The sequence below is a fragment of the Thermoascus crustaceus genome, assembly GCF_041956765.1.
Source record: "Thermoascus crustaceus strain CBS 181.67 unplaced genomic scaffold VTN00scaffold_1, whole genome shotgun sequence".
Lineage (NCBI taxonomy): Eukaryota > Fungi > Ascomycota > Eurotiomycetes > Eurotiales > Thermoascaceae > Thermoascus > Thermoascus crustaceus.
This window is the reverse complement of record NW_027192527.1, coordinates 1,128,022-1,155,745: the sequence shown is the minus strand read 5'-3', so window position 1 is coordinate 1,155,745 and position 27,724 is coordinate 1,128,022. Positions and strand designations below refer to the sequence as shown.

Below are 27,724 nucleotides of genomic sequence, written 5' to 3'. Positions count from 1 at the left end.
TCTATGACCTGTCATAGTGTCTGGGTACCCTCCAATGACTTCAAAATCATGTGGTTATAGAATAGCAATCCGCCATGACAGTAGGCAGCAGGGGAGGGGGTGCCGAAAGATATGGCAACCTACTGTAATACCAAATGATAACCCAAAATTATCGATAATCGCTAAATGTTTCTTCCTAACGATTCCCAACCTTAAAACATAAGACGTGCCCCATTTTCCTGGCTTTCAGGGTTATCGGCCATATTGCTAGAAGACAAATATACGGAGTACTTATGCTACGTCCTATGCGATCTCAAGATCAGAATCTCTGGCGGAGTCTTTATGTGGATGTTCTCGTTGTAACTTGCTGATATTTCCAAGCTATCTGTTCGCTCTTCTCCCCTATTACAGTGTACTCATTATCGCGCACATTGATTGATTGTATTCTGTATGTACCCGTACATTTTTTGCCATGTACTGTCCAGTAGCACTCCACAACACAGCTCCAGTACTGTATCTAGGTACCTAGACACTGTACAGTAGGTTACCAAAGCTTTCATTACTCGAGGTGCCCTGTCCAAGCTGCCTACCGCGCTGCTTTTGTCTAAGTGTAACCTAGACTGACTGCGCTTAGGACCGAAGGGAGTCTCGTTCATCGATTCAGATTGCCAGGCGTTGTTGCCTATTACGATGCCTGCTACTGCGCACAGCACTGAGCACCCACAATTTTGTATCCTCCTTGGTTCTAGGCAGGATTGGTTTAACCACAACTCGACATTGGGACTGGCACTTAACAATAGATATAGACAATTATCCATGGATGACTTGAGCGTCTACGTCATCAGCTTGAACAGCTTGCACTATAGAGACACCCGAGTTTCAGAGGACTTGAGAAAACAACCCAACTTGAGTACAGATTGAGGTGTGCCTCTGGATAGTAACCCGGAGCACATCTGCAATGTCTTTCTATCATTAGCTCTTCCTCGCTGCCATTACTAAGTTCTGTCATCCCCAGAATCAGGGCCCCCGGCATTGGCTACGATGACATCAGTGCCATTAATGATTGCCTGTATCACCTCCTTTGAACTTAGACCTCGACGAACTAGGTGCGGCAACTTATAACTGTCCACCACCCTAGAGACCCAAAACCTTTTGAGTTTTAATTGCTCTTGAATCACTGAAGGATCTAGCTATCGATTTAAGGGCGGTAGGGTCTTCTACGTGAAAAGATAAGAGCTTCGTTTATGTCGTATTGTATTATATTATGCTGAAACACACAGGGTTTGCTGTTGTTGTAAGCGGAGAGATCCACAGCAAAGTATGAGAATATTGGATAGCTCGAGCGATCTGGAGCTGTGAAAACGGCAGGGCCAATATGAGTTGTAGTCTGTGTGCGCAAACAGTTAGATTGTTATATATATAATGACCGACGAAGCTAGACAACAAAGAAACCCTTCCAATGAACCTTTGATTCTCCCATCCTTCAGTATTCGTTATTTTCCAAATATCGATTATCAAAAGGTCCAAAGCCATAGAACCAAGAAGAGGTATCACTTGGGGTGCGACGTCAACAGCCCCTTCTTCCCACCACGCTCCAACGACGCGTCAAAGAATCAGCTGGTAGCTGGGTATCCACCACTTTAACATTCCATGCTGATAGCATTGAACGGGAAGCGCGAGTAGCCTGCGTTGTCGACCGTGATCTGGTCGCCATAGCAGTCGAGGTTGGAGTAGATGACGCAGGTGCAGCCTGGGGCGGACCAGCCGGAGATGAAGGGGCGGCCGTCAGAGGATTGCAGGTTGATGCAGGTGCCGGATGAGTAGACAGAGCCGACGCAGTCATGCTTGCCCTCGGCCTTGCAGGGTGTGAGGGAGCAGGCTCTCTTGGCTGTTCATGAAGAAAGTCAGTCAGCTGAGTGAAAGCTTTTCTTGGAGGGTATGGCGTGACATAGGTTTAGGGAAGCTGGAGACTGTCTTGGATATAGACATAGGAGAAAGGAGGAATTTTGGAGATCATTTACAAAGGACATCATCGTTGTTGACAGCGGCGGCCTGGGTCATGGTGAAGACACCAGCAAGGGCAAGGAAGATCTTCGGCTGCATCTTGAAAGGGCAGGCAGAAAATAAAAGCTGGGCTTTGTTTCTCAAAGGCAACTTGGTCGTTTGATGATAGCTGTTTGTTTGCGTGGTGCGTTCTTGAGGATGAGGATGATAGAAAGAAAAAAAATTAGACTAAGGGAGGGAAAGATGGAGGTATATATAGGATTTTTTTCCCCCTTCGTATAGCCCATACTCATTGTCTCTCTACATTACATAAATATAGTAAACAATATGATTCACCATCCTATGACTGCAAACTCAGCTGCACATGCATAATGATTCACCCAAAAGCAAGGAATTGCTTAACGATTTGGGAACAAATCCGATGCGGCTCTGAAGCCGAAGTTCAAATAAGGATATGATCGCTGCGGAAACAATCGAGGCCAGTGGTCAGAGGCCCGTATTTTGTAGAGTACGAGCTCTTGGCAGCAGTCTCGGTTCAGGCTGTGTTCGCCTTGGCAAGTGCAGATCATGAAACATGGCACACCGTCAGCACTCAAAAGCAAGGTGGATGATTAACTGATTTTTTTGAAAAGCTAGGATTTGTTGTGCTGCCTGCCTTGGCATATGGAGAGCTGAATGAGCTGAAGAGCGTACCTCGAATGTTGAATTTACATGCTAAATGGGATAGGTCAGATACCAGAGGACTAATGCATTCTAAACTTGACTGCTACCTTGCGATTCAAAGTTTTCGTTCCACCAAATATTTTCGGCCATTTGTATTCGGGAGATGTATGTATTGTCGAGGAGCGCTGGTTGGGCAGCCACACCGATCTCCTTCAGTCTCATCACCGCCGAGCCCTAAGCAGCCCAGGATAGCCATGCGGGGATTCCGGTGGAATTGTACGCGGAGGTATACCAGTGGATATTGTGTCTAGGCATCAAAACTAAATACTTCCCGAAATACGAAGTATACGAAGTACTACAGCAGGCGAGATGCAACATTTAACGATACTTGCCTTGTTCAGATTAGTCTTGACGAGACTCGTCACGCTAAGCATAAAGAATATTACTGGCCTCCTTGGGTTTATAACGTGGCAGCTAATTGACTCCTGAACTATCGATCCCATGAAGTGGGAGTCGGGCGCCTTTCTTCTAAAGCTCCTTCTGATAAAACTCCGGGAGTCCCTATCACAACCGGTGAAGGCTCTGCAGAACAGGTGTTATTGGAAGGAGCTTTCATTGGATCAGCGTCTTCTGGCTAGGTAGAAATCGAGAAAATAGGAAGCGTATTAAATTTCCTCAAGACTCTCAACAGTCCCATCCATATTTTTGGTCATCAAGTTCCCCTTGTAAACGTGGTATGGGGGCTCTCGACTTCCAGTGCAAACTAGCATACTGCACGGAGTATGACCACCAAATACTTGAAAGAATTTGGGCGGCATATGAGGCACACCGCCTCTGTGCTTGCAAATGCATCTAGAGAGCCAGCTCCAGGGGCTATGTTCCATGGCATAGAATCTGGAAGGAAGTTCCAGAGGACTTGGGGCCTATTGACCAGGTGCCCAGGCCTCCCTAAAACAACAGTACCTTCTAAACTGGCTCCGGCAGCTGGGCAGTTCCCGAGAACTTGGGGCCTCACTCACTGTAGGCCTAGATTGTGAGTTAGAGGCGCTTAGTGCATATAACTAACCATCTCCCTAGCCTGGCTCATGCAGGCTAAAGTTATCAGCAGCCCTGCAGGTAGATTAGAAGATACTTTACTGTAGGCAGGCAAGATCATCTTAACTATAAATCTGTCCACCTGGAATAGAAAGACCATGCTGGTTGGTGAGTTTACCCCAGGCCTGGCCACATTGTCGGATTGATATGCAATATGTGTGTTTTCACTTCTCCAGGTATGCAGACCTTGCATAGAGGAAGATAACAACACACGGACTCCAGGTGCGTAGGCTGTTTCCCCACTTTTACAAGAAGTCATCTGAAAATAAATTAAGACTTCCAATAGATCCCGATGTCTACATTAAGATATACACTAACCTGTCACAAATTATGGAAGACGGTGCAGATGCCACAAAAAATCAAGAATCAGGGAGGCCAATGAGTAAAACCCTAACATGCAAACCATATGCCGCATGGGGTCCCCGGAATAGCCTGGCCCTACCCAGCACAGTGGCCCCTAATCCTAGGGAGGGACTACTGTACAGTACATAACCCCCAAGAACAACAGTCGAGATTGCCCATGACAGGAGGTACAAGACACTTATACTGGAGACGAGACCGGCATGTCCGTGCAGTCCCTAGCACGTTTTCTAAACTCAAGGTTGTGAGCGTAGAATGTTAGGTAGCCTCGGAGCTCGACCTAGCCGTAGCTTAGAGTATACTATTCCAGCATTTAACCCGATGAGCGCATATAGACCCTCTGATACGTCTTCGAATAAATTTTATACCGATTTACTGGATGAGCTCGAATGAAACCAACGCCCAGAATTCGGCAAAGGTGTCTTTATTCCATCATACACCAAGACCGCTCGACGCACCCAAGCTCCCTGCCAATGGGTCTCTTCGGAATTAGAGAGCTTGATGATGTTGTCCTCCAAAGAGAGCTCAAGACCTGAAAACTGACTGTGACGTTGCTTATCCAGCTGGTGAACCGAGGGACCTGTGCGATCCACTCGCGCCTCGAGATTCGGTGCGGAGATGAGGAATTCCTGCCATGATCCAGCTCATGAGCGGAAGTCGTCAAACGCTGCTCCCGCAACAGTGATTATGACCAATCCCGTCGAACTTCCTCAGAGATCGAATTCAACCAGCAGCAAGAACCGTAGCAATCACATACTCCCCATCATGCGAGATGGACAGCTTTCCGACCCGCCCGCCATCGTGAGCCAGGTACACGACCTCGGGCCTCCCAGCACCAGTCTCCTCAGCCCTCACCAAGACATCTTTCCACCCGATCGAACTAGCTCCTCCGGGCGCCGCCTTGCGCGCCGCCTCTTTGGCAGCAAACCTACCAGCAAGCCAACGAGCCATGTCTTCGGAGACTGGGATTCGGAGATGGGACTCTGAAGTGCTGGTCGGGTGCGATGGTGCGAATCGGGCACGGAAGTCACTCTGCTCCTGCTCGCAGAGGATGCGGCGCGTAAACCTCTCGAGGTAAGTGTTTGCTCCTCGGACACCGGGGCGACAGATCAGGCGGAGGATGCGGGGCAGATGAACGATGTCGGTGCCTATGTTGAGGGGGTAGGGGAAGGGCAGCGGCTTCATGGGTTGTTGGAGCTAAAGGTTGCAACGGGTGCGCGCTCTAAGAGGGAATTGGTGCTGGTCTATGGCTGATTGATTTCGAGTGTAGCAATTTGTGGTCGGTGATCTTGCGGCTAGTGAAAAAACAATTGGGAAATAATGAAGATACAATATCGCGAAGAAGACATGGGCTCAAGAGGTTCAACGTCAGAGCTCCGACGCATTGACCAATGAGCGTTATTGCCCGGCGCCATCTAGCAGGTACGGTACGGAGTACATCAGAGCATAGACAACGCTCGTCCCTCTATCTGGCATGGCGGTTACCAATAATGGTTTCAAATAACTAGGAGGAAATGCGAATGTGGGAACCATCAGACGCGGAATATGCCTTGTGCAGAGACAGGACAATCCGAACCCGATGTTTGCTTTCTCATGACCTCCGAACTGACACCATTGGCCCTTGGAAGGGAACTTCCTAATCGAAGCAAAAAGATCGTCGCTCAACCCGGAGAAATCCATGCTCAGGGGAGAACGAGAGAACGACTATCCGCTTCTTGTCCCCAGAAATGCTACGTCGGCATCATACACCCCGCACTCGATAGACATAACCCCGAGCTCCACAAATTTCGCTCCAATTACCATCCCTGTCCTTACATTAGCTTATGTTGGAGCTACTTCTTTGTTGGTAGTTGTCAATGAGTCCATGGATGATCGAGTTGCGGGCGTGTTTTCAAATACTGGACATGATCCATTGCAATGATGTCGCGGGCGCGTCTTGTCCCTTCACATTATATACAAAATGTGGTTGTCACTATTGCTTGTAGCTGCTGCTGCTGCGGCACCATCGTCGAGTAATGGCGGTGCTACATCCGCTGTTGCGGTGAAAAGCACTGCCAGTGAAGAAGCAGGAGCTCCGGTGCTCAGTCCTTTCGTATCGTTCTCGATCGAGTTTGCTTTCTTCCCGGACTTTGCAGGTATAGATCTATTCAACCACTTAATTAATCTAACACTGGAAGACCCGTGCTGAACGGAGAAGGGAATTTGTCGTACCCGAATCGCTTTTCAAATCAGCTGCTAGACAATCTCGCTGAGATCCAGGGCAAGAAGCCACTTATCCGTGTCGGCGGAAACACCCAGTATGAAGCTCCCCCCATTGTCTTCCCCGAGACTTCTAACCTGATCAAAATATCAGAGACTACGCCCTTTTCGATCCAACCCTGAAGACCGCTACCAATGGCACCGTCATCCCCAGCAGGTCGCCCGATTACCCTTACATACTCTATATCGGGCCCTCCTACTTCGAATCCTACCTGACCTGGCCCTCCACGAAATTCATCCACGGCTTCAATCTTGGTAAGAATGGCTCCGAAGGACTAGACAGCGTACTAGGCACCGTACCACATGTCTGTAAGGCCCTCGAGGGCGGCAAGCTCGCTTACTGGGAATTGGGCAACGAGCCGGACCTGTTCAAGACATCTTCGCAGGGGATCGTGAGACCGTCAGATTGGACGGAGAACGACTATGTCAATGAGTGGTTGAGCAGGACGAGAGCCATCAGGAGAGCCATGGCGAAGAGCTGTCCTGAGTTAGCCGGCGATGCGAAGTACAAATATATCGCGCCTTCATTCGCCGGGATCAAGAACAGTTTGGATCCTATCAAGACATGGCAGGCTGGACTTGATACGGATGATAATATTGTCTTGAATTCTGAGCACAAGTGAGTCTTGTCTTTTTTCAATTGTTCCTCTTATCCCAGTCAAGAGCTAACAGAAACACCCCCCCCCCCCTTTTCAGCTACATCGGCGGCGCCACTCAGCCCGGAGTAACTCTGGCACACACCCTGATGAACCACACATCCACCGTCGCCAGTGTATCCAACCACGTTAACCTCGCCCGCACCCTCTCCTCCAAAAACCTGACCACGGGGATCCCCTACATCCTCGGGGAGACCAACTCACTGTACAACCAGGGCGCCCCCGGCCTCTCCAACGCCTTCGGAGCCGCCCTCTGGGGCATCGACTTCAACCTGTACTGCGCCTCGCAGAGCATCCGCAGGACGCACATGCACCAGGGCTCCGACTACCGGTACGCATCGTGGCAGCCCGTGCAGACGGACAAAACAACCCTGGGAACCAAGGCCCCGTACTACGGGAACATCTTCGTCGCGGAGATGGTCCGCGGAGGGGACAACGTCCGCGTCCTGAACTTGCCTCTACCTGAAGAGACCTCGGCTGCGTACGCGGCGTATGTAAGTGACAAGCTCGCCCGCATCGCGGTCATCAATCTGGTCGAGTACAATTACACGGAGATGGATCCCACCGCGGAGCGTCCATCTGCGAGGTACGCTTTCCAGGTGCCGTTGACGACGACGGAACCGCTTTCGGTGCAGAGGTTGCTCGCGAATGGGAGCAATGCCATCACGGGGATCACGTGGGATGGGTGGTCGTATAACTATGAGCTGGACGGTGGGAAGCCCGTCCGGTTGGACAATGTGACGGTTGGGGAGACGGTGTCGCCGAATAAGGAGGGGGTTGTGGTGATCGAGGTGCCGTACTCGAGTGCGGTTATTTTAAGTGTTTGATTTTTGAAGCCAAGAATAATATGGCTAGGGAAAAGCGATGTACGTGTTTGGGCTCCACTAGGTAGCTGTTAACATGTACCGGGTTTGATGGCCAACCTACCTATATGACTGTACACCTGGCTGTAATCAATAGCAGGTAGGGTCCAATGTCAAAATGACGAGGTCAAGAGCAGTAAAACGCAGATATAAAAATCACTCTGGGTGACACAAGACTGAAGCACAAAAGAAATGCCTTCTATGCGATTTATACTTCTATATGTACAGAACCACGTCATAACCAGCTCCCAGACCTGTCGAAAAGCTGGCCCAGAGACATTTCTTTTTATTTCTTCTTTTTCCCCGTGAGACACACCACCTCAAGGGTCACTTGGATCTCTTTGCTATCGTATCACGTCATGGTATCCGATCGGGATGGAGTGAAACATAAGTCGGGATCGGGGTTTCACCCCGCATTTTCCTTGGAAGGGGAGGGGAAGGAGGGGCAATCTAGTGCTTGGCATCCTCCTTCTTCTCATCCCCCTGGACGCTCTTCAGGAAGTCCCTACGCGGATGTTGTGTTAGAATGTATTTATGTATCCCCGTTTCAGCTCTCGTTCATTTGTTGTTTGAATTGAATCCGGTTCCAATTCCAATTGACCTGCGCTCTTTCCCCACGCAGGCAAGATGATTGCAAACATGGGGAATGGAAGAAAAGGGTCAACGCACTGGATGAACTGCTCCTCATCCTTGGAGGAGGCGTTGATTGGAGGGCCCTGCTCCTTCTTCTGCTTATCGCCGCCGCGGGTAGCGAGGTAGGTACCGCCGAACAGGGAGCCGAGGACGGCCATGGAAAGCTGTATCACAGATATATATCATCAGTAACCGATTTGCGTATCAATTGGCGGTGCTTGTTCGACCGCAAAAGCGGTTCCAGTGAGGGGACACGGTTTCGATCAATTGTGTGTAGGGGATGGCGGGAAAGTGTGGACATACGACGTGCGAGCCGACCTTCTTGCCGGCGAGCTCGTAGTAGACGACCATTGTGACGGATTGGAGGCGCTGGAAAAGACGCGAAGGGAGGAAGTGGAGACGGAGAGGGTTGCGCTGGGTTCAAGGCTCCTAGCAGGATCGATGTGAATCTGAAGACGAAGGTGAAGCTGCGTCCACCTTCGGGTATGCGGGCTTGGCGGGCTAGTCCCGAGTCGGGGATAGCGGTCACGTGGGTAATGACTAAGATGACGTCCGGGAGGTCCGAGGCAGGCCGAGAGGGCGCCGGCTGGCGGCGGGCCCGGGGTTTGGTTGGGACGGAGCGGCACCTGCTGTACGGAGTAGTCACGACATCACGTACAGGACAGGATGGAGGACAGTCCTCCGTCTGCAGCCTCCGCCAGTTCTCCGAGCCGACGGATTTTCCTTCTCTGGCCTGATCCTGCACGGATGAGGGGAAGACGCATATGGCAGCGATGGTTCATGGCAGTGCAGGGTCCGGGCGTCGTAGTCCCTTCCAAGCGATCAATCATCTGGGATGCCAGTCCCGCCCCCGGTATTATTCTCTTCCCTGGTTGCTCGCCCACCCTTGTCCCGGGTCGCTTCTTCCTTTCCTCCTCGGGTGCCGCGTGCGGATGCTTGCCGCCGCGGACTACATTTAATCATGTCCTCGTCTCGTGCCCGCTTTCTCTTCTCATCTCGCGCGGCGTCTGCCATTCCCACTCCTACTCCTACCACTAGTTTTTGTCCAAAAATAAGCTGAAGGATCCCGAGCCAGTTTTGTATCTATTTCATCCATCCCAGACCTTTTTCCCTGAAGCAGCATGTTCTGGGGTAACCGGAAGCAACAGACTGACGACGGCGTCGCCCGTATCCGCGACGAGCCCCGTCCCGACTTCAGCAAGGAACCCCTACCCCGCGAGAGGCTGTCCCCCGAGCTGCAGCATCTGGTCGACCGCGAGGACAACTTCTTTAACGAACTCTACTCCCCATAGTACGTGCTGTCCATCCTCTCCAGCTCTGTCGATGCTTGGTGCTGTGCTTGCTGCCTGCCGTGTTCCTGTTCTGGCGTCCCTCGGTCCAATGTCATCATAGCTTCGCTCTGCGCGGCAGCTTCTCCGCTCCCCCGCGGCCTCGCGTTCATCCGCCGTCGCCGGGCGGTCCAGAAGCTAGACTCGCTGGAGCCGCCCAACGCCGAGCGCGCGCCATGATCGACTTGCATTATCAATCTCCTCTCTCTGCTTTCTTCACGAACATGCAGCTAAGATAAGGATAACAGCCACGTAGAAAGCACCGATACCCCCTACAGATACGCGGCTTACGCAAACCGTGTCCGCACCATCCTCCTCTCTGCCCACCGCTATGTCGCCTACACATCGGACATAGGCGAGTCCTTCCGGCCAGTCGCCCACCCCTGGCTGGTCCGTAGCGCGTATGGTATTTCCTGGGCCTATGTCTTCGGTGATGTCGTCCACGAGGGCTACAAGGCCTATCTGCGGAACCGGCGCGTCCTGGCTCCCCCCAGCGAAGCCTACAAGGATGCCACCGACCTGAAGGCTCCGCACGTCGCCAAGGGCATGGCAACGGGCAACATTGGGGGATCGTTGACATCCGATCCGGACCCATCCCCGAGCTGGTCGGACGGTGAGGGGGATGGAGATACGCTGGTCCCCTGGCCTACGGCGCACATCCCGCTGATAGAGGACTACCGGATGGTCATGGCGAAGCGCGCCGTGTTCCAGAGCATTGCCAGTATGGGACTACCTGCGTTTACGATACACAGCGTTGTCAAGCACTCCGGACGGTTGTTGAGAAACAACAGGAGTGCATTCGTACGGACCTGGGCGCCGATTGGGGTGAGTAAACACCCCCAACCCTTAGATATGGCTTCCAGGATGCTAACAGTGAATCCAGCTGGGTCTGTCCGTCGTTCCTTTCCTCCCTTACGTCTTTGACGAGCCCGTCGGCAAGGCAGTCGAGATCTCCTTCCGCGTTGCCTGCCGGGTCATTGGTGGCGAGGACGCCGTGCGGCCCACCGAATCCCTCGCTGACTCCCCCTCCGAGGATGTCGCCACGCTGAGCTCTGTGTTGAAGCTGCACGGCCAGAAGCGGAACAAGGAGGCGGAGCCGGAGGAGAGGCTGCTCGGCCAGGGCGCCGGCATCTCATGGGAGGCGTACAAGGAGGAGAAGCGGCTCGCCAAGAAGCAGCGTCGCAAGGAGCGGGTGGAGCAGCGCCAGAAGGAGCGCGAGGAGATCGACCAGGAGCTTGAGCGCCAGGGCAAGGACGGCAGCTGGTTCGGGCGCTTCGGACTAGGAGTCAGCGGGAAGGAGAAGGACGAGTAAATTCGTCCACTCCCTGGGTGAGCCTGCACTCCGCATCTTCTCCATATGTACAGTATACAGCTTTGCTTTTCTTTATCTTGCTCCTTCATAGCCCGTAGTTGCAAATCCGGTTCGGATAAGATGGGTCGGGTGGTTTGTTTGTTCGGTGTTTGGGCGTGGGCGTCACAAATCGGGCCTGGCCAGCATAGCATTTCCTTACTTATCCACGCATGAGGGTCCCGCTCGGAGGTTTTCCACGGGACGATACACATCTCGTCGCAAGAGCTTCGAGAAGCACTCACTAGCCTTTTCTCTTTTCTCTTAAGTTATTGTCGTCAAATGAGAATATCCATTTCAGGTGTACTTAGTTCTTTTCTGAAGGGCCTGTTACGTTTTAAATAAAAAAAAACTATTATTCTGTGCAACCATTTCCCTGTGCATTCGATGGAAGCACTATTTGCCAACCTGGTTACTTACTCAATTACCTGCTAGGCTTTGCAGGTGCCTTGGAGTATGTGCATGCAAAGTATGCTAATCTGTACGGAGTACAGGGAGAAGAGAGCCCCTTCCCATCAACACAAACTACCTAACCTGACTACTGGGTGTGCTGCAGATCTGTAAATACGGGTGATCTCCGAATCGAACAATAAGGGCGGTGAGGCCGATCCCCGAGATCCCCGATCGGGTCGACCCACTTTAGGCATTTGTGTTACTTTTATGATTGGTGATGCAGCTGATAACAAAAAACGGGATTGTATTGATTTATCTTATAGATATCTATTTATCTCTCCTGAGAGATGTACTTATTTGCATTTGACCTTCGATCTTCTTGGTAATGAGCTGGCGAAGGTGCTCCACCGTCGAGTAAGAGGTAGTCGGTAGGTAGGATCGTTTCCAGTAGGTCAAGCTTGGAGCTTCAAGTTGAGAATTACTACTATGTATACAGGTACGGGCCACTACTACCTAATGTAGGTAAAGCTTCAGACCAGATACCTTACTTGGCACTTATCTTGAGCTATTGCAGGATGGTATGGTCGTTCCTACTATTATTAGTATTAGTATTATGTATTCTGTTTTCTAAGAGGTCTGGACCCATGAGATGAGCAGTGACTGTGTCGACAGCCCACCCGATCACATAAATACGAGGGACTTCTCTCCCCCATCCGATGTTGTAGAGGCTTGTCGGCTACCTACTTAAGCAAGTGCCTTGAGAACATACTATCAAGTACTCTCCGGGCTTGTCATTCATTAAGTACCTTTGACTAAGTACTTTCTTTGCCTCCCCCCCAACCTCCAACAACAACATCAGAACAGAAATGCGTTTCTTCACGTCCGCTCTTATTATCGCACTTTTGGATGCCTCGGTTATGGTTATTATGGCTGCCGCGGCCCCAACAGTAGCAGCAGAGCCCCAGCAGGTTCAGGCTCAGGCTGATTATCGGGTCACCTGTCCTTTTGACAAGAAGACTGTCTGTTGTCAAGCTGCGGAGGAAACAGAGCCTGGGGACATAACCGGTCTTCATTGTGAGTTTGGATCGAGCCTTTCGTCATCATCAGACAAAGATAGAACACCACACATGGGGAGCCTATATCATTATTGTGATATATCTACGCCAAGGAGAGTCGGAGCAATGAACATAGGTCTAACCAGTATTCGTGTGACTCTTTTTAACAGGCCATCCTGACACCCAAGACCGCTGTCAGAAAATTCTGCTTTGCTGTGATGAAGTGTTAACTTTTGTAGGTTTTTCTATGATCCCTCCCCTTTTATTTCCTTTCTTTTTTTTAAACCGTCCCGAAGAAGGAAGAAGAAGAAAAAAAGCAAAAGTTAATGCTTGTAAAATAGGCGCGCGATCTGGGCGTCGGCTGTTCCAGACCTTCGTTTTAGCAATAATATGAAGAAATCAGTCCTCTGTAGTGGTGTTGTTGTATTTGACGATCTGTCTGTTGGGGCGGTCGACTGTTTCCGAACAAGTGCCGTAGACTATTTACTTACGAATTAGAGGCATACATCTCAAGAATTACCTAGTAACAAGTCTCACCTGCCAAAATCTCAAAGAAGCGACCCAGCCGTCCTGGTTGATCTCGATGTACTCGGCCTAAGGCAGGAAGAAGCACAGCGCGGGACTTGCCAGATCGGAAAAGTTTATCGCGTGCCTATCCCGTTGGCCCACATCAGCCCTTCCCTCCCCCACTACCTTAGGTACCTAAACATATCAGATCTCCCCTCCTCCGTTATAATGCCTCTCTGCGCCTCTCGCTCACTGACTTGATTGTCACTACGTCCTACATCCTTCGCTGCGGACAATTTCTTTCTTTCTTTCTTTCTCCTCTTCTCTTTCCGGTCGTTTTGATTTGCATTGGGTATTGGTGAGAAGAAAAAGGGAGCTCCTACGTCGGATGAGAAAAAAGGTATGTCTTATGTCTGACTTGACTCATTTGGTTTATTGGTGCTCCGTTCTTTGTCCGCTCCATATACATATGATGATCTGTACCACGTATGGATGGTAATCCAGACGGTGGGGTTATTACTAAAGAATATTCTCCAATTTCGTTCTAATTCATGTCTGCTGCCTTGTACCGCGGCCTTCTCGCTTTATCTTCCTTTGTGCATTTGTGAAGTCCTATGGGAAATGGACGTGGGATTTCCTCTTGCAATTAGCACAGAAAGATGGAGGGGAGACCCTGTTGCTTTTCATATCATGATTTGCTAAACACCGTTGTTTCACGCATACTTGCCCACAACTGGCGAACTATCAAGACTCCCAGCATACCTGTAAAGAAATATTGCAGTCTGACAAATTTAGTTATCCTCTACCATTACGATCGTTACTCCAGTGAAGGCACCCACAACTACCGTCACTTGACTGAGATCCACAATGCCTTTCTCACACCACAGCCATTCTGGCCAGTTCTGTCCTGGCCATGCCAAAAATCAACTGGAGGAAGTCGTCCAGACTGCGATTGCGCAGAAGATGCAAGTCTTCTGTCTGACAGAGCATATGCCCCGGCACAAGGAAGATTTCTATCCTGAAGAGGTATATACGTTTCTTCGACTAGTTCGAGTTAGATGGAGCGAATAAGAGACTTACGACCGCAGATCGAGGCGAACGAGACCGAAGAGCACATGATCGAGAACGAGGCTGCATATTGGGATGAAGCGTTACGGCTGCGGGAAAAGTATGCATCTCAAATCAAGATACTGGTCGGATTCGAGATTGACTGGATCCGTCCGTCATCTCTCACCCTGATCCAGAGATCGCTGGCGAGGTTCCCATTCGAATTTTTCGTTGGGTCTGTTCACCACGTGCACACCATCCCAATCGACTTCGACAGGGACATGTACGTCCAAGCACGGGACGCTGCTGGTGGAAGCGACGAGCGGCTCTTTGAGGACTACTTTGATGCCCAGCTTGACATGCTGAAACAGTTGAAGCCACTCGTCGTCGGGCACTTTGACCTGATCCGATTGAAGAGTGACGATCCCCAGAGAAGCTTCACTCAGTGGCCAGGGGTCTGGAAGAAGATCCTACGGAATCTGGATTTCATAGCAGAGTACGGGGGCATGCTGGAACTCAACTCGGCTGCTCTGCGAAAAGGGATGAGTGAGCCCTACCCCAAAGCTGAAATATGCAAGGTAAGGCGTCCCTCCAAGTGTTTTATTGGTTTGCGTCCAACCATGGCGGTCTAACTGTTTATGCAGGAGTTCCTGGCAAGGAATGGGCGCTTCTGCTTGTCCGACGACAGCCATGGTGTTGACCAGGTAGGGCTGAACTTTCACCGTGTGCTGGACTTCCTGGGAACTGCTGGCATATCCACACTGCACTACCTGGAACTTTCGGACACCGATATCCCCGACGCTGTCGATAGTCGATTCCCTCGGACTCGGATCATGTCTATTCCCGTTGACGAACTGAAGAAACTGCCGTTCTGGGTGCGCTAGGCTTTTGGGGCTACCGTACGGCATTTGGTTCCCTAACAAGTCTGTCAAACGACCGGAATGTGCCTTTCGAATCCCTGCTCGCCATAAGGAGTAATCAAAGCATTGATGATACATTCACGAAATTGATACCAGAAGCACATTTCGGCGGAGCAGCAAGAGTCGGTCACGTCGCAAGCCAACCAGACGAGGCATACAGTGGAATAGAAGTAAAGAGGTCGAAGGATCCTTGGAGTGCAGCAAAGACGCCTGACACAGCTTTGATATCCATGCATAGGAAGCAAACTTCTCACAATGCCAGTCCGGGTTAGCAGCTTCAAGGCCGAAAGGGCACACCGTCCCTAGCCTCCCATTCACGTAGACGTCTGATGCACCTACCCTTTGGTTCTTATTCTCAGGGTCCCCATTCTCCAGAAATGCAGGAATACTGTCTTGACTGCGCTTTACGGTTGTACGAACTGGAGATGGATATACACGCGCACAGCTCGGCGTACAGCTAGATAGACAGGAAACTTGTATCGACATGCACCGTACGATGCAGCGGCTTAACATTTCCGACGAGCCCTAGGCTTATCTCTGCAAGGAAGTAGTTGAAGGTGCGATGCCAGTCCAAATGCAGGGTTTGCGTGGTCACGCAGGCGCTTGCATTTGCGAGAACTCAGCTCCCGCGGAGACCTTCAACTGTACCCGTCTGCAAGACCGAGACAACACTGCACGGTTGATCAGCGGAGCCAAGTATGGGGACATTTCGACTGACTCGAATGGTTGTCAGATAGCCACAAATGGACCTTGCGTGGCTTAGCTGGCTGGAATAAACAACCAGCTACCGTCCCGCAGAACGCGACCTTTTAACAGCGTTCGAGCTTGTCTCAAGGAATATGATTCGCAGTTGTAAAGGCGGCCGTATAACTCCATCCGAAAATCGGGCTAGATCGAAGTTCGACGGACCTCGCCGTAGAGATTCCGCCTATCGCCAAAGGGAAAGGTCAAAAAGGCAATTATCGACTGTTGCCGCGGTCAGACTGCCGAGGCGGGGAACTACTCTTAATTAAATCATGAACTCCCCCACGATCACTGACTTGCCACGCTTGCCCGACGTTTTCTTGGTATTGGCGGAACAGGCAGCTAGGGGCGCCAATATCATCCGTTGCACTGCCACCGATGGATGACCTTCATCAAATGTTGAATTGGATAGCTACCTAGTTCCGGTCGACAATGGCGAGCACGGACTTCGACAGGCCGCTGCGCATAAAAAATCATTCCAGGGGCGATCCATGCGCGTAGGTGTGTTTCCTGCAAAAAGAGACCCATCTCTATTATTATTGGAGACAGGAATTGCAGTGCTGCAGTAAAAAGGATACGTGGAACTTGATAGACGTACTTTGGATTGCAGACCAAGGGAAGAGGGTCATGATTTTACGCGGTTAAGGTGTTACCATGCCTGAAAAAGAAAAGCCGGCTTCTCGGAACATCCTACCTCCCAGAGAGCCTTCTTTGTCGGCGTTGAATGAGATGCATGCTCAAGGATGACGGAGGACGACGGCCTCCTAGGCGTCCGAGTCCGGGGCCGCGGGGATGCCGTCGAGCCCTAGCCCGCAGCCCTAGACCTAGACCCTAGGCTCTAGCAACCCCGCCGCGGCTGAGACCAAGCAAACGCAAAGACAGCAGCATGCGTCAGGGATGAACCTCCAGCTGTGCAGTCCGTCTGATTTGAGTCATATACCTCCGCAAGGTTGTTTGGACGCGCACATGTCGCTCTTAACAGAGCCCGGACGTCCGCAGTTCGACGTAGATGGCATCTGTCGGTTACTTCCGCCCTTCTCGTCTAGGCCGCGGAGATCCCCAGATGCCCGGACCCTGACGTTCATCCTTTTCATCATCGTTACTCGACTTCCGATGCTTTCTCCGGCACGGGATCCTTCCCGACCCCGCCCCCCACGCCTCCCACGACGAAGACCCTCTGTGTGGTCAATATGCTGAGTTGAACAACACATTGATTCTGGTGTTGTGAGCTTCGGGGCTGACAGAGAGCGGCTTCTCAGAGGAGTACGTCGAGCATGCTGGTCAGATGTGATATGCCCTAGCAGGGGCCTCGGGAACTTGCCATAAATGCAGTGTTCCGTTGGCTTTGTCCATGGCCGTGTTGTATTCCATCTGGACGAGTCACGTATTGCAGAAGCAACAATAACAGTGATAAAACAGGTAGTTATTTATAGACAATCAGATAGTAGTCTTGTACGGACTTTGTCTCGGGCGACACAATAATAAATCACGCTGCCGCTATCAAAACCTTCCTCCAAGCTTGGGAAGGGGCCTAACCATCGAACACTCTGGACCATCTGCAGGGCGAGTCTTCACACCACTTGTTTCCCTAGAGCAGTGGCCATCCGCGGCCGCCAGTGGCTAATGATCGACTGCCGGCTTGCACCGAACCCCATCTTCTGGATCTGGCATCCTGGCGAGTTGTCTTAGGCGCTTGTCGAGGTCTAGCTGAAAAAAAAATAGCCAGGGTGGTGTAGGATTGGATGGCAGGGCACGGTAGTATACAGATGCCAAGCTAGGTGAAAAGCGCGACGGCCGGAAGAGTATCCAGAGGGGCATGTTGAGAAAGTCTATTGTTTTAACATGCAGGGCCGGCGTCGTCATGGCCGGAGCGATCAGATCGCGGTGTTTTCCCCTGGAGGAGCAGGACCACCATGGCCTCCAATGGGTTTTGTCGATGTGGATGTGCCCGCTGCATACGCACGCGATCCTTAATATCATGCTTTGACTTTCCGTCTCGATTACGTCCGGAGGCCTTCACTCAGGCCCTACCCCACCACCGCGGGTCCTGGATATCTAGACCCTCCCGCCCCTCGTCCTTCAGCAATCCCATCGACTGAACCCCATAAAAGCCGCCTACCTCCGGCCATAGCTTTCCGGAAAGCTCATTCCATCTTTACTTCTGGTTCTGACTTCCTCTCTCTCTCTCTGCCTCTCTACTTCCGTTCCGTATCCAGAAAAGATGGGTGTGACCAGGACTCTCCTCAAGCCCGGCAACGGCCAGGACTTCCCCAAGAAGGGCGACATGGTCACCATTGACTACACCGGATGCCTCTACGACGAATCCAAGGCTGACAGCCACTACATGGGCAAACAGTAATCTAGAGCCCCTGCCTCTACCCGTTGTGGGGAATCTGCAAGTGCTGACAGTCATGGAACCCTTGCAGGTTCGACACTTCGAAGCAGAGAGGGCCCCTCAAGACGCCCATTGGCGTTGGTGCAGTCATCAGAGGTTCGTATGAGCCACGGCGAAGTGGACTGCAAAGCATGTCAATGGCATTGTCTCTCTTTTCTCTATCAGCCTTGTTCTGGTCTTTGATGTTGACGGTGAATTTTTCCCTTAGGCTGGGACGAAGGCGTGCAGCAGATGAGTCTTGGCGAGAAGAGCATCCTGACCATCAGCGGGTAAGTCTGAGCTGATTTCTTTTCCCGCGGCCAATAACAATGGCCGCGCCCTAGCCGAGATCTTTTGCTACCTATGACGTCTGAAACTCACATCTCTAACCGCTTGTCGTCATCAGGGACTACGCCTACGGTGAACGGTATGTCAGATCGATGCCCCGCGTTGTTGCATACTTTTCCAGTGCAACCAGTCTGGTGCTGTGTTTTCCTGGATGACTTGATCAGACTCTATGCCCAAAAACCCAAACCGCGAAGGAAAAAATAACGATGATTACTGACTGGAATTTTGTCTAGTGGTTTCCCCGGTCTGATTCCAGCGAACGCCACGCTCGTCTTGTAAGTCCCCTCCTCTGCTGCCACTGCCATTGGTCATACGTTTTCTGGACCGTGCTGGCCTCAGGATTTCCCGTCATTCCCCGAGGCTATTTTCCCATTGTCACACCGCTTTTCCCTTGTTACCAGTTGTGCTTCTGCATTTCATCCGTCATGGTTTCACGGTAGCTATTTTCTGGCTGCTTATGCTGACCATCTTCACAGCGAGGTCGAGCTCAAAGGCATCAACGACAAGAAGGTGTAAGGGTTGATGGAGTACCATAGCACGTGCAGCCGGGCACAGCCTATAGAGAATTTTCCTAGCCGCGCTCTGCGAGTTACATTGTGTCCCGCCACTATGCATGTCTTTTCTTGTTTCTCTCAACACATAATTGGCATGTAGCCGAGCTCAACGGCTGATAATTCTGAGCATTAATGAAGAGAAAAAGGAAAACATTGGAAATCATCGGCGAGAGGCCTCCACTGGCCAAGGACATCACTTTTCGTTAATTCTTCTCTGGGTCAGGCCTCGTGATACTTCTATTATTATTACCTACTAGCTGCTTTTGGGCCGTCTTAAGAAGACAGGTTGGAACCTTATGATTACGGTAATCATGGAACCGTAATCATGGATCTTTCTGTCATTTTCTATCTCATTCTCCCATTTATGCTCATGCCGCAAGACCAACGACGAACGTCATAATAGACTGTCTGCTTGTTCTGGTCTGGTCTGGTCTGTAATACATCCATTCCCTTGCATGTTTCCATCCATCCATCCTTGTCAGCTACCAAGATCAAGCCTGTCTAGATAGATAATCGAAGAATGCTATCATTCCTTGATCAAGCAGATCGACAGGAGAAACCGAACCGAACTGAACCGGTTCCCCTCTTGGCTTAGTTGTCTGCGCTATGCATCATGATCTTGTGATCTGGTGATCTGTGATGTAGAGCTGCATAACATGATCATGATCGGTCTCTTTTTGTTGATGTGATATGTACACAGTTATTTTGTATTTAAAAACTAGGAAAATGATCTGTAGATTTATTTTTTACGTAACGTGTATGATGTGATCTTTGTGATCTTGCAGACGTACTATCAAACTTATCAATCTACACCGCAATTTTTTATTTTTTATTTTTTATTTATCTATTTTTTTTTGATCACGAATGAGCGATTGACTTGAATGATTGGTATCTATCTATCCACCTAACATACACACGTCCATACATACAAAATCACTCAGCGCTTCGCTTTACTGTATATATAAACTCCGCGCTCGCTACATACATACATAAGTTCCGAAGCGAAAAAGAACAAGAAGCAACAGAAATTTCTTTTTCAGACATACATAGGTTTAGTTATGATATGTATGGTATGGTATCTTATCTGTATCAGAGAAAAGACAGGTAGATATCTGGAATCTCTGCTCCGCACCGCTCTGCTCAAAAGTTCAAGACAAAAGACCACACACAATAAAAAAAATTGATAAAAAAAGCAAGTGTTATATAAGGCAACAGCAACAGCGATGAAACTACTATTACCATTACCTTAGTTAATAGTCCGGTCCAGTCCGATCCGAGGGGACGACGGACGGACAGAAAAAGGGATCAAGATTCCAAACACGTACACACACAGAGAACAAAAAGAGCAACTGCTATGCCACATCCGATGCGATGCGATGCTTGGTAACTTAGCTTACTCCGAATGGGACGCCCAAGAATTGAATTGAGATACAAAAGTTATAGTTGGTTAGTTCGTATGCACGGTGAGGGTGAAAAGGAACAAAGGGTGATATTGTTGGGGGAAACAAGGGGAGGGGAAAAGAGAAGAAAAAAAAGGGGGGGAAAAGAGAAATATCCCAACTCAACTCAAACTCAACTAACTAGAAGCCTCATAGTCTATCATAAAATAAAATTGCACACCAACCGGTTGGAAATTAATCAATCACCCTTAATCCTCTCGGTCTCGGAACCGTACCCGGAATTAATATTATTACGAGCCCTGCTCGTGGAAGATGATGGACTGGGGTACCTCTCCCGCCCAGACAAAGATTCAACCTGCAGGTTTGTCCGCGACTGCGACTGCGATGACAAACCAGGGTAGCCTCGTAAGTCCGCTGTCGCGGCGGGAGGGGTCCGTCCTTCATCCATCTCGATTAGATCACCCATGCCTCCGATTCCCATTGCCTGTCCGAGCCCGTATACATGTTGTTGGCCCTGGGTGGCACCCCGCTGTAATTCGCTCATGCCTGCTTTCGCTTTGGTTGCCATCTTCCTCATCCAGCCCTCGATTGCGCCACCTACGTTCTCGAGGCTCGTCGAGGACGAGTTCGACATGACTGAGGCAGATCCAAATGAGGTCCTGCGGTCGACAGGTAGTGGTTGTGGAGGAGGTGGCGCGGTCAGATTCGGCAGATGCTGGGAGAAGAACTTGTTCAGACGGTCCGGAGCAGGACCAGGGGCGGTGACATCCCGACCGAGGGTGCCGACACCGCCCGGTCCTGAGAGGGTTAGACTACTGCGTTGTCGACGATGATGCGGGCCAGACGGGCGGCAGGAAGAGTTCGGGCCAGGAGACGAGCCGGTCGGTGGTCGAATGCGCGAAGGAGAAAATGTAGATGACGGATTCGAAGGGGTTCGAGACCGCAAAGGTGAGGAGGTAATAGGCGGTGTTGATTGAGGTTGATCTCGTGATATATCCAAAGATGCTGAAGGCGTTTCAGCATCCCTATACGGCTGCGACTGGGATTTTCGGCGGGTTCGCGGGAAGAATCCCAACGTCCTGCGGGGAACGCGTCCAATTTCAACTGCCGCGGGGAAACCCTCGATTTGAACCCATGCTTCATGCTTCCAAAACCTGTCATTTTGATTTTCTACCGTTTTACTCGTCGAGGGACTGCCCTTGTCCTTTTTGTCGTCAATGTTGGGAACAGGGACCGGTACCATCGTACTGCCGGTCAAATCCTCCGAGCTCGATCTTTCTCCATTTGGATGATTATCTCCAAGAAGATCTGGGTTCTCCTCCGTAGGACGTATCCTGCGTCCTTTTACCGAGCATGCTTCCACTGGCAGGAGGACCGTCTTTCTGCTCTGGATGCTGTCGCTGGGCCAGAATCCGTTGGCCTTTCTCATGATAGCAAGCTGACAGCCGTATCTTATCGTGACTCCAGTGAGACTATCCGTCGGTTGGACATGGTGAACGTAGACTAATGCATCCTCATCTTGCTCCGGGTCGGCTGCCGACGTATCCGCCGTTGAATCACGCCGCTTATGCAGACCCTTAAGATCTGATACCGAATCCCCGTTTAACAGAGCCTCTCTCTTCTTTGCCTGGACTAACGCCTGCCTCTCTTCCTTGGTCCCCGCCCCGATCTGCGAAGTCGTATCCCTCGATGGACCCCACGACGTTGGCGCCGTCGACTTGGGAGTACTGCTGATATAGATGCTCGAGCGGGACGGTTTCCGGCGTTTATGAGTATTAGGCCCCGTCACTACAGGGTCGCTCCCCAGAACTGAAGAGGCCAGACTCTGTAATGACGACCAGGATGATTCCAGCAAATCCGAGGCGAACACTGACGACCTGCCCGGTCGCGTAGAGCTACCACCGCCGAAGCTGAATCCAGAAAACATGTCACTACCTTTCCTGCCGCGAGTGTCTGACTCCGTCGCGCGAGAAGGGTGCTTTGCTGGCAGGGGCGATGTCCCTCGGGAGGGGTACGGGGACGGTGTGGCACCCCGGGACTGAGGGGGGGTTAAGTCGAAATGAGAGCTCGTCGATGGCTGCTGCGATCCAGGACCGCCAGCCCCGAGGTTTCTGTCATCACCGTCGTCGTCATTCGTAGATATCAAGCGGCGGTTCCGTGACCGGACGGTTGAGGTCGACCTCGTACTTGTGCCCGAGGTGGAAGGGTTGAAAGGGTCGAGGAAGCCGTTATTGGAGCTCATTCCTATCGACGGATGCTAGGTGGATCCCTTTGAGGTGATGCCGTCAGTTTTCCCACCGGAGCTCGTCCTTTATGAACATCAAGGGTACAAAGCGCCGTCGGAGGTTTACCTCGAGAGCATTCGTCATCTAGCCCCAGGACCGCATCCGTGTTCACAGTACTCGACGCAACAACGACGAACTCAGGAGCTGGTGTCTATAAGCATATCCTGCTGCTGAGCGCGATCCAGTCTCCGTAGAGCTCAATTGCGGTGCCGCTGTGGTCGAGACCTGCCTGGCGATCACGGTGGGCGGGATGCGGCAGGGACACCGATATCTGGACTCCGTGATGACGAACGAGGGGCGGTCGACAAGAAGATGTCGTGGAAGAGACGGAGATCGAGAGAAGCGACGTACCGTGCCTGGGAGCGTCTCTGGCCAAGCTCAGGCTGCTGGACAAGACATACGAGGCGTAACAGACGAGGAGTTGAGCAGTATGAGCCAAGGGTTTCCCTTTCCTGGCCAGACGCCAGCCGCGTGGTTCCCCTGCGGCAGACGTACTGGTACTTCGCACCGGCCCGCGTGTTGCGCGGCCACCAGGTACCGGTACCTCCTCCATGTTAGGGCGACGATGGCGCCAAGCATGATCCGCGCATACTTGTCCATTAATGATTAATAGACGGTCCAGGCGGATCCGAGCACTTAACACGCCCACAATGGTCTGTATCATGGATGGGCCTTCCGATCTCTACGGGCCTGTCTGCTTTGACTTGACAACTGGCCTACGGCGTATCTGCTTGCTACTGGCTGCATGATTTTCGACAGCTGTGGATCATCTCATTATCATGACACAACGCAAAGGTCGCTGCCCCTCAGCTTATCTCTAAGGGTATCAGGCACACAGTCTAGCCGCTAACGTGATCGTTCGTCCCCCACGACGAGTGTATAAACATTAGCTGGTACATGCTCCAAACATTATTGTTCACCAGTGCGCCCGTCATTCATATAGTAACAAGTGTCGATAAGAGGGATCATAAGAAAACATTAACAATAATAAAATAGGAGCAAGAAACTGCCTGCCGTTGTTGAAGCAGAGAGCTCAGCAAAGTGCAAAAAACAGGTGCGCATAAGCTGCAAACCCTGTTGTGGCTATATGTCCAAGAACGCCCTCCCATCGAGGTCTGTATACGATCCAGCGAAGTCCTCATAATGAAATTTGAACACAGGCACCTCTAGGTAACATCTACTCGGGCGCCTCCGCCATTAGAGAAGCCGGTCGAGTATCCGCATCCGAACCCACTCCATCGGAGTCTGTGGTCCATTCCTTCTCTGAAGTGGTCTTACTGACCGCCTCCTGCGGCGGGGGAATGGACCTGGGAATAAGCTTGGCACCTCCTGCACGGGCAAAGAAGTCTTCCGTCCGGAGGCCACGCACCTCCCTAGGATCAACAGAGGTCATATGTACGCCAGATGCCCTCTTCTGCTTGATCAGCTCTCGGATAGGAACCATTGCCGCATCGCGGCAGGCTTCTTTGATATCACTTCCTGACATGCCGGCCATCGCGTTGACAAGGTATTCCAAGTCAAAGTGCTCTCGGTCTATCTTCGTGTCTTTCAATATCAGGCCCAATATCCGGAGCCGCTGCGGGGCGGGCGGCAAGGTGACGGGGAATTTCTTAGGCATCCGTCTCAGGATCGCCTCGTCGATATCCTGAATTCTATTTGTAGCTCCGAGGACGAGGACACGTTGCGGCTCGCCCAGCGAGTTCGCCGATGTGAGGCCATCCCAGTGGGTCATGAACTCTGCTTTGACCATTCCACTGGCCTCGTGCTCTCCGCTTCTTCGAGTCCCCAGGACTGCGTCGATCTCGTCGATAAAGACGATGGCGGGCTGCAGTTTTCTCGCAAGAGAGAAGACGGCATTGACCAGCTTATTTGAATCGCCATACCACTTCTCCGTCAAGGTAGAGATATGCAGATTGATAAAACAAGCTCCGCTCTCGTGTGCCAACGCTTTGGCGAGCATAGTCTTTCCGCATCCTGGCGGACCGTAGAGCAAAACACCAGACGGAGCCGAAAGGAGTGAGGAGGTGGAAGAATATAGGTGGGGCATCGTCAACGGGTATATCACTGACTCCTTCAGCTCTTCGATGATCTCATCCAAACCCCCGATGTCCTCGAACGAAACAGGAATGTCTTCCGGCGCGACCACGTCCATAGCAATAGCTTGCTCATACTGAGTTAGTTCGAGATCCTCGCTCCTGTGCTTGCGGCGCCGCCGTCCTTTCCTCCCTGATGAATCTTCATCATCCGAGTCGTCCGGGCCATCGAGTCTCCGCAGAATGGCCGCCGACTTCCGCCGTTGCTCCTCCCTCTTTTGACTCTCTGGATCGAAATCTAAGCGAGATAGAAGATAACGGATGAGGAAATACGCGGAAGCAGACTGTTGCCAACAAGTTAGATTGCTCTCTCGCTAGGATATCTCCACGTGGACTTACCGTGCCGGCAATCATCACCAGCTCTTGGAAAAACTGCTGCCACCGTCGGCCGGCTGACGCCATGGCTGTTCTTTAAGTGGAGGAAAGGTAGCAGCTGCAGAAGACAACCTGATAGCCTATAATGGTAACAAATACGAGGCGTGACAGTAGACTGTAGGTTAATTGACAGAATGGTTGGAGTGGTCCATCGAGCCGAGGAGCAGGACCACGAGGTCGGAGCTGTGCTGTGGCGGTGGTTGGGGTCGATGTGGCTGTTCGGACCGGTCTGCCGCGTGTTGCGGGCGGTCACATGCTCAGGGCCCCAGGCGCGCGCCTTTTGTTTGGACGTCCGTGTTACTCCAATTATTATCGATCTCCAGGCGGGACATCCCACGCGCCTATCCCGCTGCGTGCTTGATAGACGACTGACGACTGCGACGATCGATTTCTCCCGTGTCGACCGGCCATTTGGGATCTCTATTGACACAATGCCGCCGAAGCGCAAGGCCGCTTCGAAAATCTCCGGTCTCGTCGACTCGGACGGCGAAGATGTGATGCAGATTGGTGGAAATGAGGGCGCGCCAGCCTACGAAGAACCTGTAGCGGAGCCGCCCGTTAAGAAGGCAAGGGGAAGACCAAAATCCGCTCCGCCAAAGGTCGCGGAGGCGAAAAACGCCGCTGCGAAAGTGCGCGCACCTGCCGCGACGGCGCCAAAGCAAGATGCACTCCCTAAGAAGCCCGCAGGAAGGGGAAGACCGAAGACAGTCCGGACACAGCAGCCAGAGCCAGAAACAGAGCCTCAAGCAACTACAGATGTCGAAAGCGAAGCCGCGCATGATGTATCTGTCGAAGAGGAGGCACATCAGGCACAACCATATGCTTCAAATGATGAACTTGAGTCGCCCAAGAATGTCGCAAAGCCCAAGCGCCCAGGCAGACCCCCAGGGACGCGTGGCAGGAAGAGATCAAGCAGTACGAAGGAAATCCGCAGCGGCGGCGAGTTCAAGTACACACCATCGGCCTCTAAACATACCGAACCCGCAAACAAACCTGAAAATGAGACAAAGAGACCTGGGCGACGAAGGGTTGAACCAAAAGAGAGCCATGTTATACCGGAAAGTGACAAGTCAATGCCTGAGGTTGAGGAGTCAATTCTTCCTGAAGAGCAGCCAGCTTCCACTCAGACAAGGCCAGCCTCCTCGTCTCCTCTGAAATCCCGTGCCAATGGCTACGCCGCATCGCGAGACGCACAAGATACTAACCGTAGACGGGGTCCCGGGGTCGCTTCAGATACTGAAAAGATAGGAGAACCAGAGCTAAGACGCAAGCTGGGTGACATGACGAAGAAATATGAGAGCCTTGAGGCGAAGTTTCGCAATCTTAGAGAGATAGGTATTGTGGAAGCAAATGCCAATGCAGAAAAGATGCGGAAACAGTGTGAAGCCGCAACAGCAGGTATGATGTCCTGTCTCGTACGTCGGCATCTATACTAACATCCTTTCAGCTTCAAATGAGCTTATCGAATCCCTGAAGGAAGAGCTATCCACACAAAAAGCTCTAGGACAGCAAAGCAAAACTCTCCAGAAGAAGCTGAAAGAACGTGACACAGAAGTGGGCAATCTTGAGTCGAGAATCGAAGAACTCTCCTCGCAGCTCTCATCAGCCCAGACCGAGATCAAGACGCTACAAACCAAGCTGGCTGCGGCTCGGAATGCGTCAGCAAATGTTGAAAGCATTGCCATGAAACCCCCTGGCAGTGCCGTTAAGAACAATGGAGTGAACCGTGCCGCTCTCGCCGCTGCCAGTGCAGAAGCAGCCCAGGCGGTTCAGATCGGGCAGCTGAAGGAGGATCTCTACAGTGATCTTACTGGATTGATTATCCGAGACGTCAAGAAGAGGGAGTCAGATCACCTCTATGACTGCATTCAGACAGGCGTCAACGGAAGTAAGTTGTTCGTAACCAGCTGGCTATGGATTGATTGCTTACATTTCCACAGCACTCCACTTCAAACTAGCAGTTGCCAATGATTCGGATGGTAAAACAACGAGTTTTGAACAAGCAGAGTTTCACTATGTGCCACTTCTGGATGAAAACCGTGATAGGGACTTGGTGGATCTTCTACCGGATTACCTTACCGTGGACATTACATTCTCACGACAGCAGGCTTCAAAATTCTACACTAGGGTCATTGATACCCTCACAAAACGACGGGTGGATCCTGATGATTAAGGGTGGTTTTGAATTATGTAGGTCTGGTGTTTTTCCGTTTCTCGATTTGCGTTAGCATGGTGTCAGGCGGGATGATATCCACAGCCCCTTTTTTGGTTACCGGATGGAGAGGGAGGCATGGAGTTGGTTGCATGCTATACCTGAGCTTGGAATACCCCGTGAAAGCAAGGAATATATATGTGTAATCTCTTGCGCTTAATACGCTATCTTTGGCTTAAAAGATGTAGAAGAATTGCAAGCAGGGTCTCCTGCGTATCTCAGGGGTACT

General features: G+C 51.4%; 13 protein-coding genes across 13 annotated transcripts; 6 read left to right on the top strand and 7 right to left on the bottom strand.

The window, feature by feature from the left end:
• Positions 1 to 1,236: 1,236 nt before the first annotated feature.
• Positions 1,237 to 2,796, bottom strand: VTN00DRAFT_412 (uncharacterized protein; the record flags this gene model as incomplete). The annotated part of the gene is made up of 4 exons (XM_069430513.1): positions 1,237 to 1,571; positions 1,625 to 1,867; positions 2,001 to 2,174; positions 2,754 to 2,796. The coding sequence occupies 4 exons, from the start codon at positions 2,794 to 2,796 to the stop codon at positions 1,237 to 1,239; spliced, it is 795 nt and encodes a 264-aa protein (XP_069291120.1).
• A 2,028-nt stretch (positions 2,797 to 4,824) lies between these two features.
• VTN00DRAFT_411 (uncharacterized protein) lies at positions 4,825 to 5,286 on the bottom strand (the record flags this gene model as incomplete). Its single annotated transcript, XM_069430502.1, has 1 exon — positions 4,825 to 5,286. One exon carries the CDS (start codon positions 5,284 to 5,286, stop codon positions 4,825 to 4,827), a length of 462 nt encoding a protein of 153 aa, XP_069291119.1.
• Positions 5,287 to 6,061: 775 nt separating this feature from the next.
• Positions 6,062 to 7,843, top strand: VTN00DRAFT_410 (uncharacterized protein; the record flags this gene model as incomplete). Its single annotated transcript, XM_069430491.1, has 4 exons — positions 6,062 to 6,236; positions 6,299 to 6,398; positions 6,455 to 6,979; positions 7,057 to 7,843. The coding sequence occupies 4 exons, from the start codon at positions 6,062 to 6,064 to the stop codon at positions 7,841 to 7,843; spliced, it is 1,587 nt and encodes a 528-aa protein (XP_069291118.1).
• Positions 7,844 to 8,329: 486 nt separating this feature from the next.
• On the bottom strand, positions 8,330 to 8,863 carry VTN00DRAFT_409 (uncharacterized protein; the record flags this gene model as incomplete). Its single annotated transcript, XM_069430479.1, has 3 exons — positions 8,330 to 8,384; positions 8,549 to 8,676; positions 8,816 to 8,863. The coding sequence occupies 3 exons, from the start codon at positions 8,861 to 8,863 to the stop codon at positions 8,330 to 8,332; spliced, it is 231 nt and encodes a 76-aa protein (XP_069291117.1).
• A 770-nt stretch (positions 8,864 to 9,633) lies between these two features.
• Positions 9,634 to 11,152, top strand: VTN00DRAFT_408 (uncharacterized protein; the record flags this gene model as incomplete). Its single annotated transcript, XM_069430468.1, has 3 exons — positions 9,634 to 9,803; positions 10,089 to 10,665; positions 10,724 to 11,152. The coding sequence occupies 3 exons, from the start codon at positions 9,634 to 9,636 to the stop codon at positions 11,150 to 11,152; spliced, it is 1,176 nt and encodes a 391-aa protein (XP_069291116.1).
• A 1,295-nt stretch (positions 11,153 to 12,447) lies between these two features.
• On the top strand, positions 12,448 to 13,019 carry VTN00DRAFT_407 (uncharacterized protein; the record flags this gene model as incomplete). Its single annotated transcript, XM_069430457.1, has 3 exons — positions 12,448 to 12,655; positions 12,807 to 12,871; positions 12,978 to 13,019. The coding sequence occupies 3 exons, from the start codon at positions 12,448 to 12,450 to the stop codon at positions 13,017 to 13,019; spliced, it is 315 nt and encodes a 104-aa protein (XP_069291115.1).
• A 991-nt stretch (positions 13,020 to 14,010) lies between these two features.
• On the top strand, positions 14,011 to 15,074 carry VTN00DRAFT_406 (uncharacterized protein; the record flags this gene model as incomplete). The annotated part of the gene is made up of 3 exons (XM_069430446.1): positions 14,011 to 14,169; positions 14,232 to 14,768; positions 14,835 to 15,074. 3 exons carry the CDS (start codon positions 14,011 to 14,013, stop codon positions 15,072 to 15,074), a joined length of 936 nt encoding a protein of 311 aa, XP_069291114.1.
• A 2,641-nt stretch (positions 15,075 to 17,715) lies between these two features.
• Positions 17,716 to 18,855, top strand: VTN00DRAFT_405 (uncharacterized protein; the record flags this gene model as incomplete). The annotated part of the gene is made up of 6 exons (XM_069430435.1): positions 17,716 to 17,781; positions 17,986 to 18,209; positions 18,281 to 18,345; positions 18,458 to 18,518; positions 18,635 to 18,655; positions 18,810 to 18,855. 6 exons carry the CDS (start codon positions 17,716 to 17,718, stop codon positions 18,853 to 18,855), a joined length of 483 nt encoding a protein of 160 aa, XP_069291113.1.
• Positions 18,856 to 18,999: 144 nt separating this feature from the next.
• Positions 19,000 to 19,443, bottom strand: VTN00DRAFT_404 (uncharacterized protein; the record flags this gene model as incomplete). The annotated part of the gene is made up of 3 exons (XM_069430424.1): positions 19,000 to 19,198; positions 19,242 to 19,310; positions 19,385 to 19,443. The coding sequence occupies 3 exons, from the start codon at positions 19,441 to 19,443 to the stop codon at positions 19,000 to 19,002; spliced, it is 327 nt and encodes a 108-aa protein (XP_069291112.1).
• Positions 19,444 to 20,768: 1,325 nt separating this feature from the next.
• VTN00DRAFT_403 (uncharacterized protein) lies at positions 20,769 to 22,772 on the bottom strand (the record flags this gene model as incomplete). The annotated part of the gene is made up of 1 exon (XM_069430413.1): positions 20,769 to 22,772. One exon carries the CDS (start codon positions 22,770 to 22,772, stop codon positions 20,769 to 20,771), a length of 2,004 nt encoding a protein of 667 aa, XP_069291111.1.
• A 279-nt stretch (positions 22,773 to 23,051) lies between these two features.
• VTN00DRAFT_402 (uncharacterized protein) lies at positions 23,052 to 23,415 on the bottom strand (the record flags this gene model as incomplete). The annotated part of the gene is made up of 2 exons (XM_069430402.1): positions 23,052 to 23,201; positions 23,311 to 23,415. The coding sequence occupies 2 exons, from the start codon at positions 23,413 to 23,415 to the stop codon at positions 23,052 to 23,054; spliced, it is 255 nt and encodes an 84-aa protein (XP_069291110.1).
• Positions 23,416 to 23,992: 577 nt separating this feature from the next.
• On the bottom strand, positions 23,993 to 25,310 carry VTN00DRAFT_401 (uncharacterized protein; the record flags this gene model as incomplete). Its single annotated transcript, XM_069430391.1, has 2 exons — positions 23,993 to 25,192; positions 25,248 to 25,310. 2 exons carry the CDS (start codon positions 25,308 to 25,310, stop codon positions 23,993 to 23,995), a joined length of 1,263 nt encoding a protein of 420 aa, XP_069291109.1.
• A 107-nt stretch (positions 25,311 to 25,417) lies between these two features.
• On the top strand, positions 25,418 to 27,456 carry VTN00DRAFT_400 (uncharacterized protein; the record flags this gene model as incomplete). The annotated part of the gene is made up of 3 exons (XM_069430380.1): positions 25,418 to 26,681; positions 26,731 to 27,171; positions 27,224 to 27,456. The coding sequence occupies 3 exons, from the start codon at positions 25,418 to 25,420 to the stop codon at positions 27,454 to 27,456; spliced, it is 1,938 nt and encodes a 645-aa protein (XP_069291108.1).
• Positions 27,457 to 27,724: the final 268 nt, after the last annotated feature.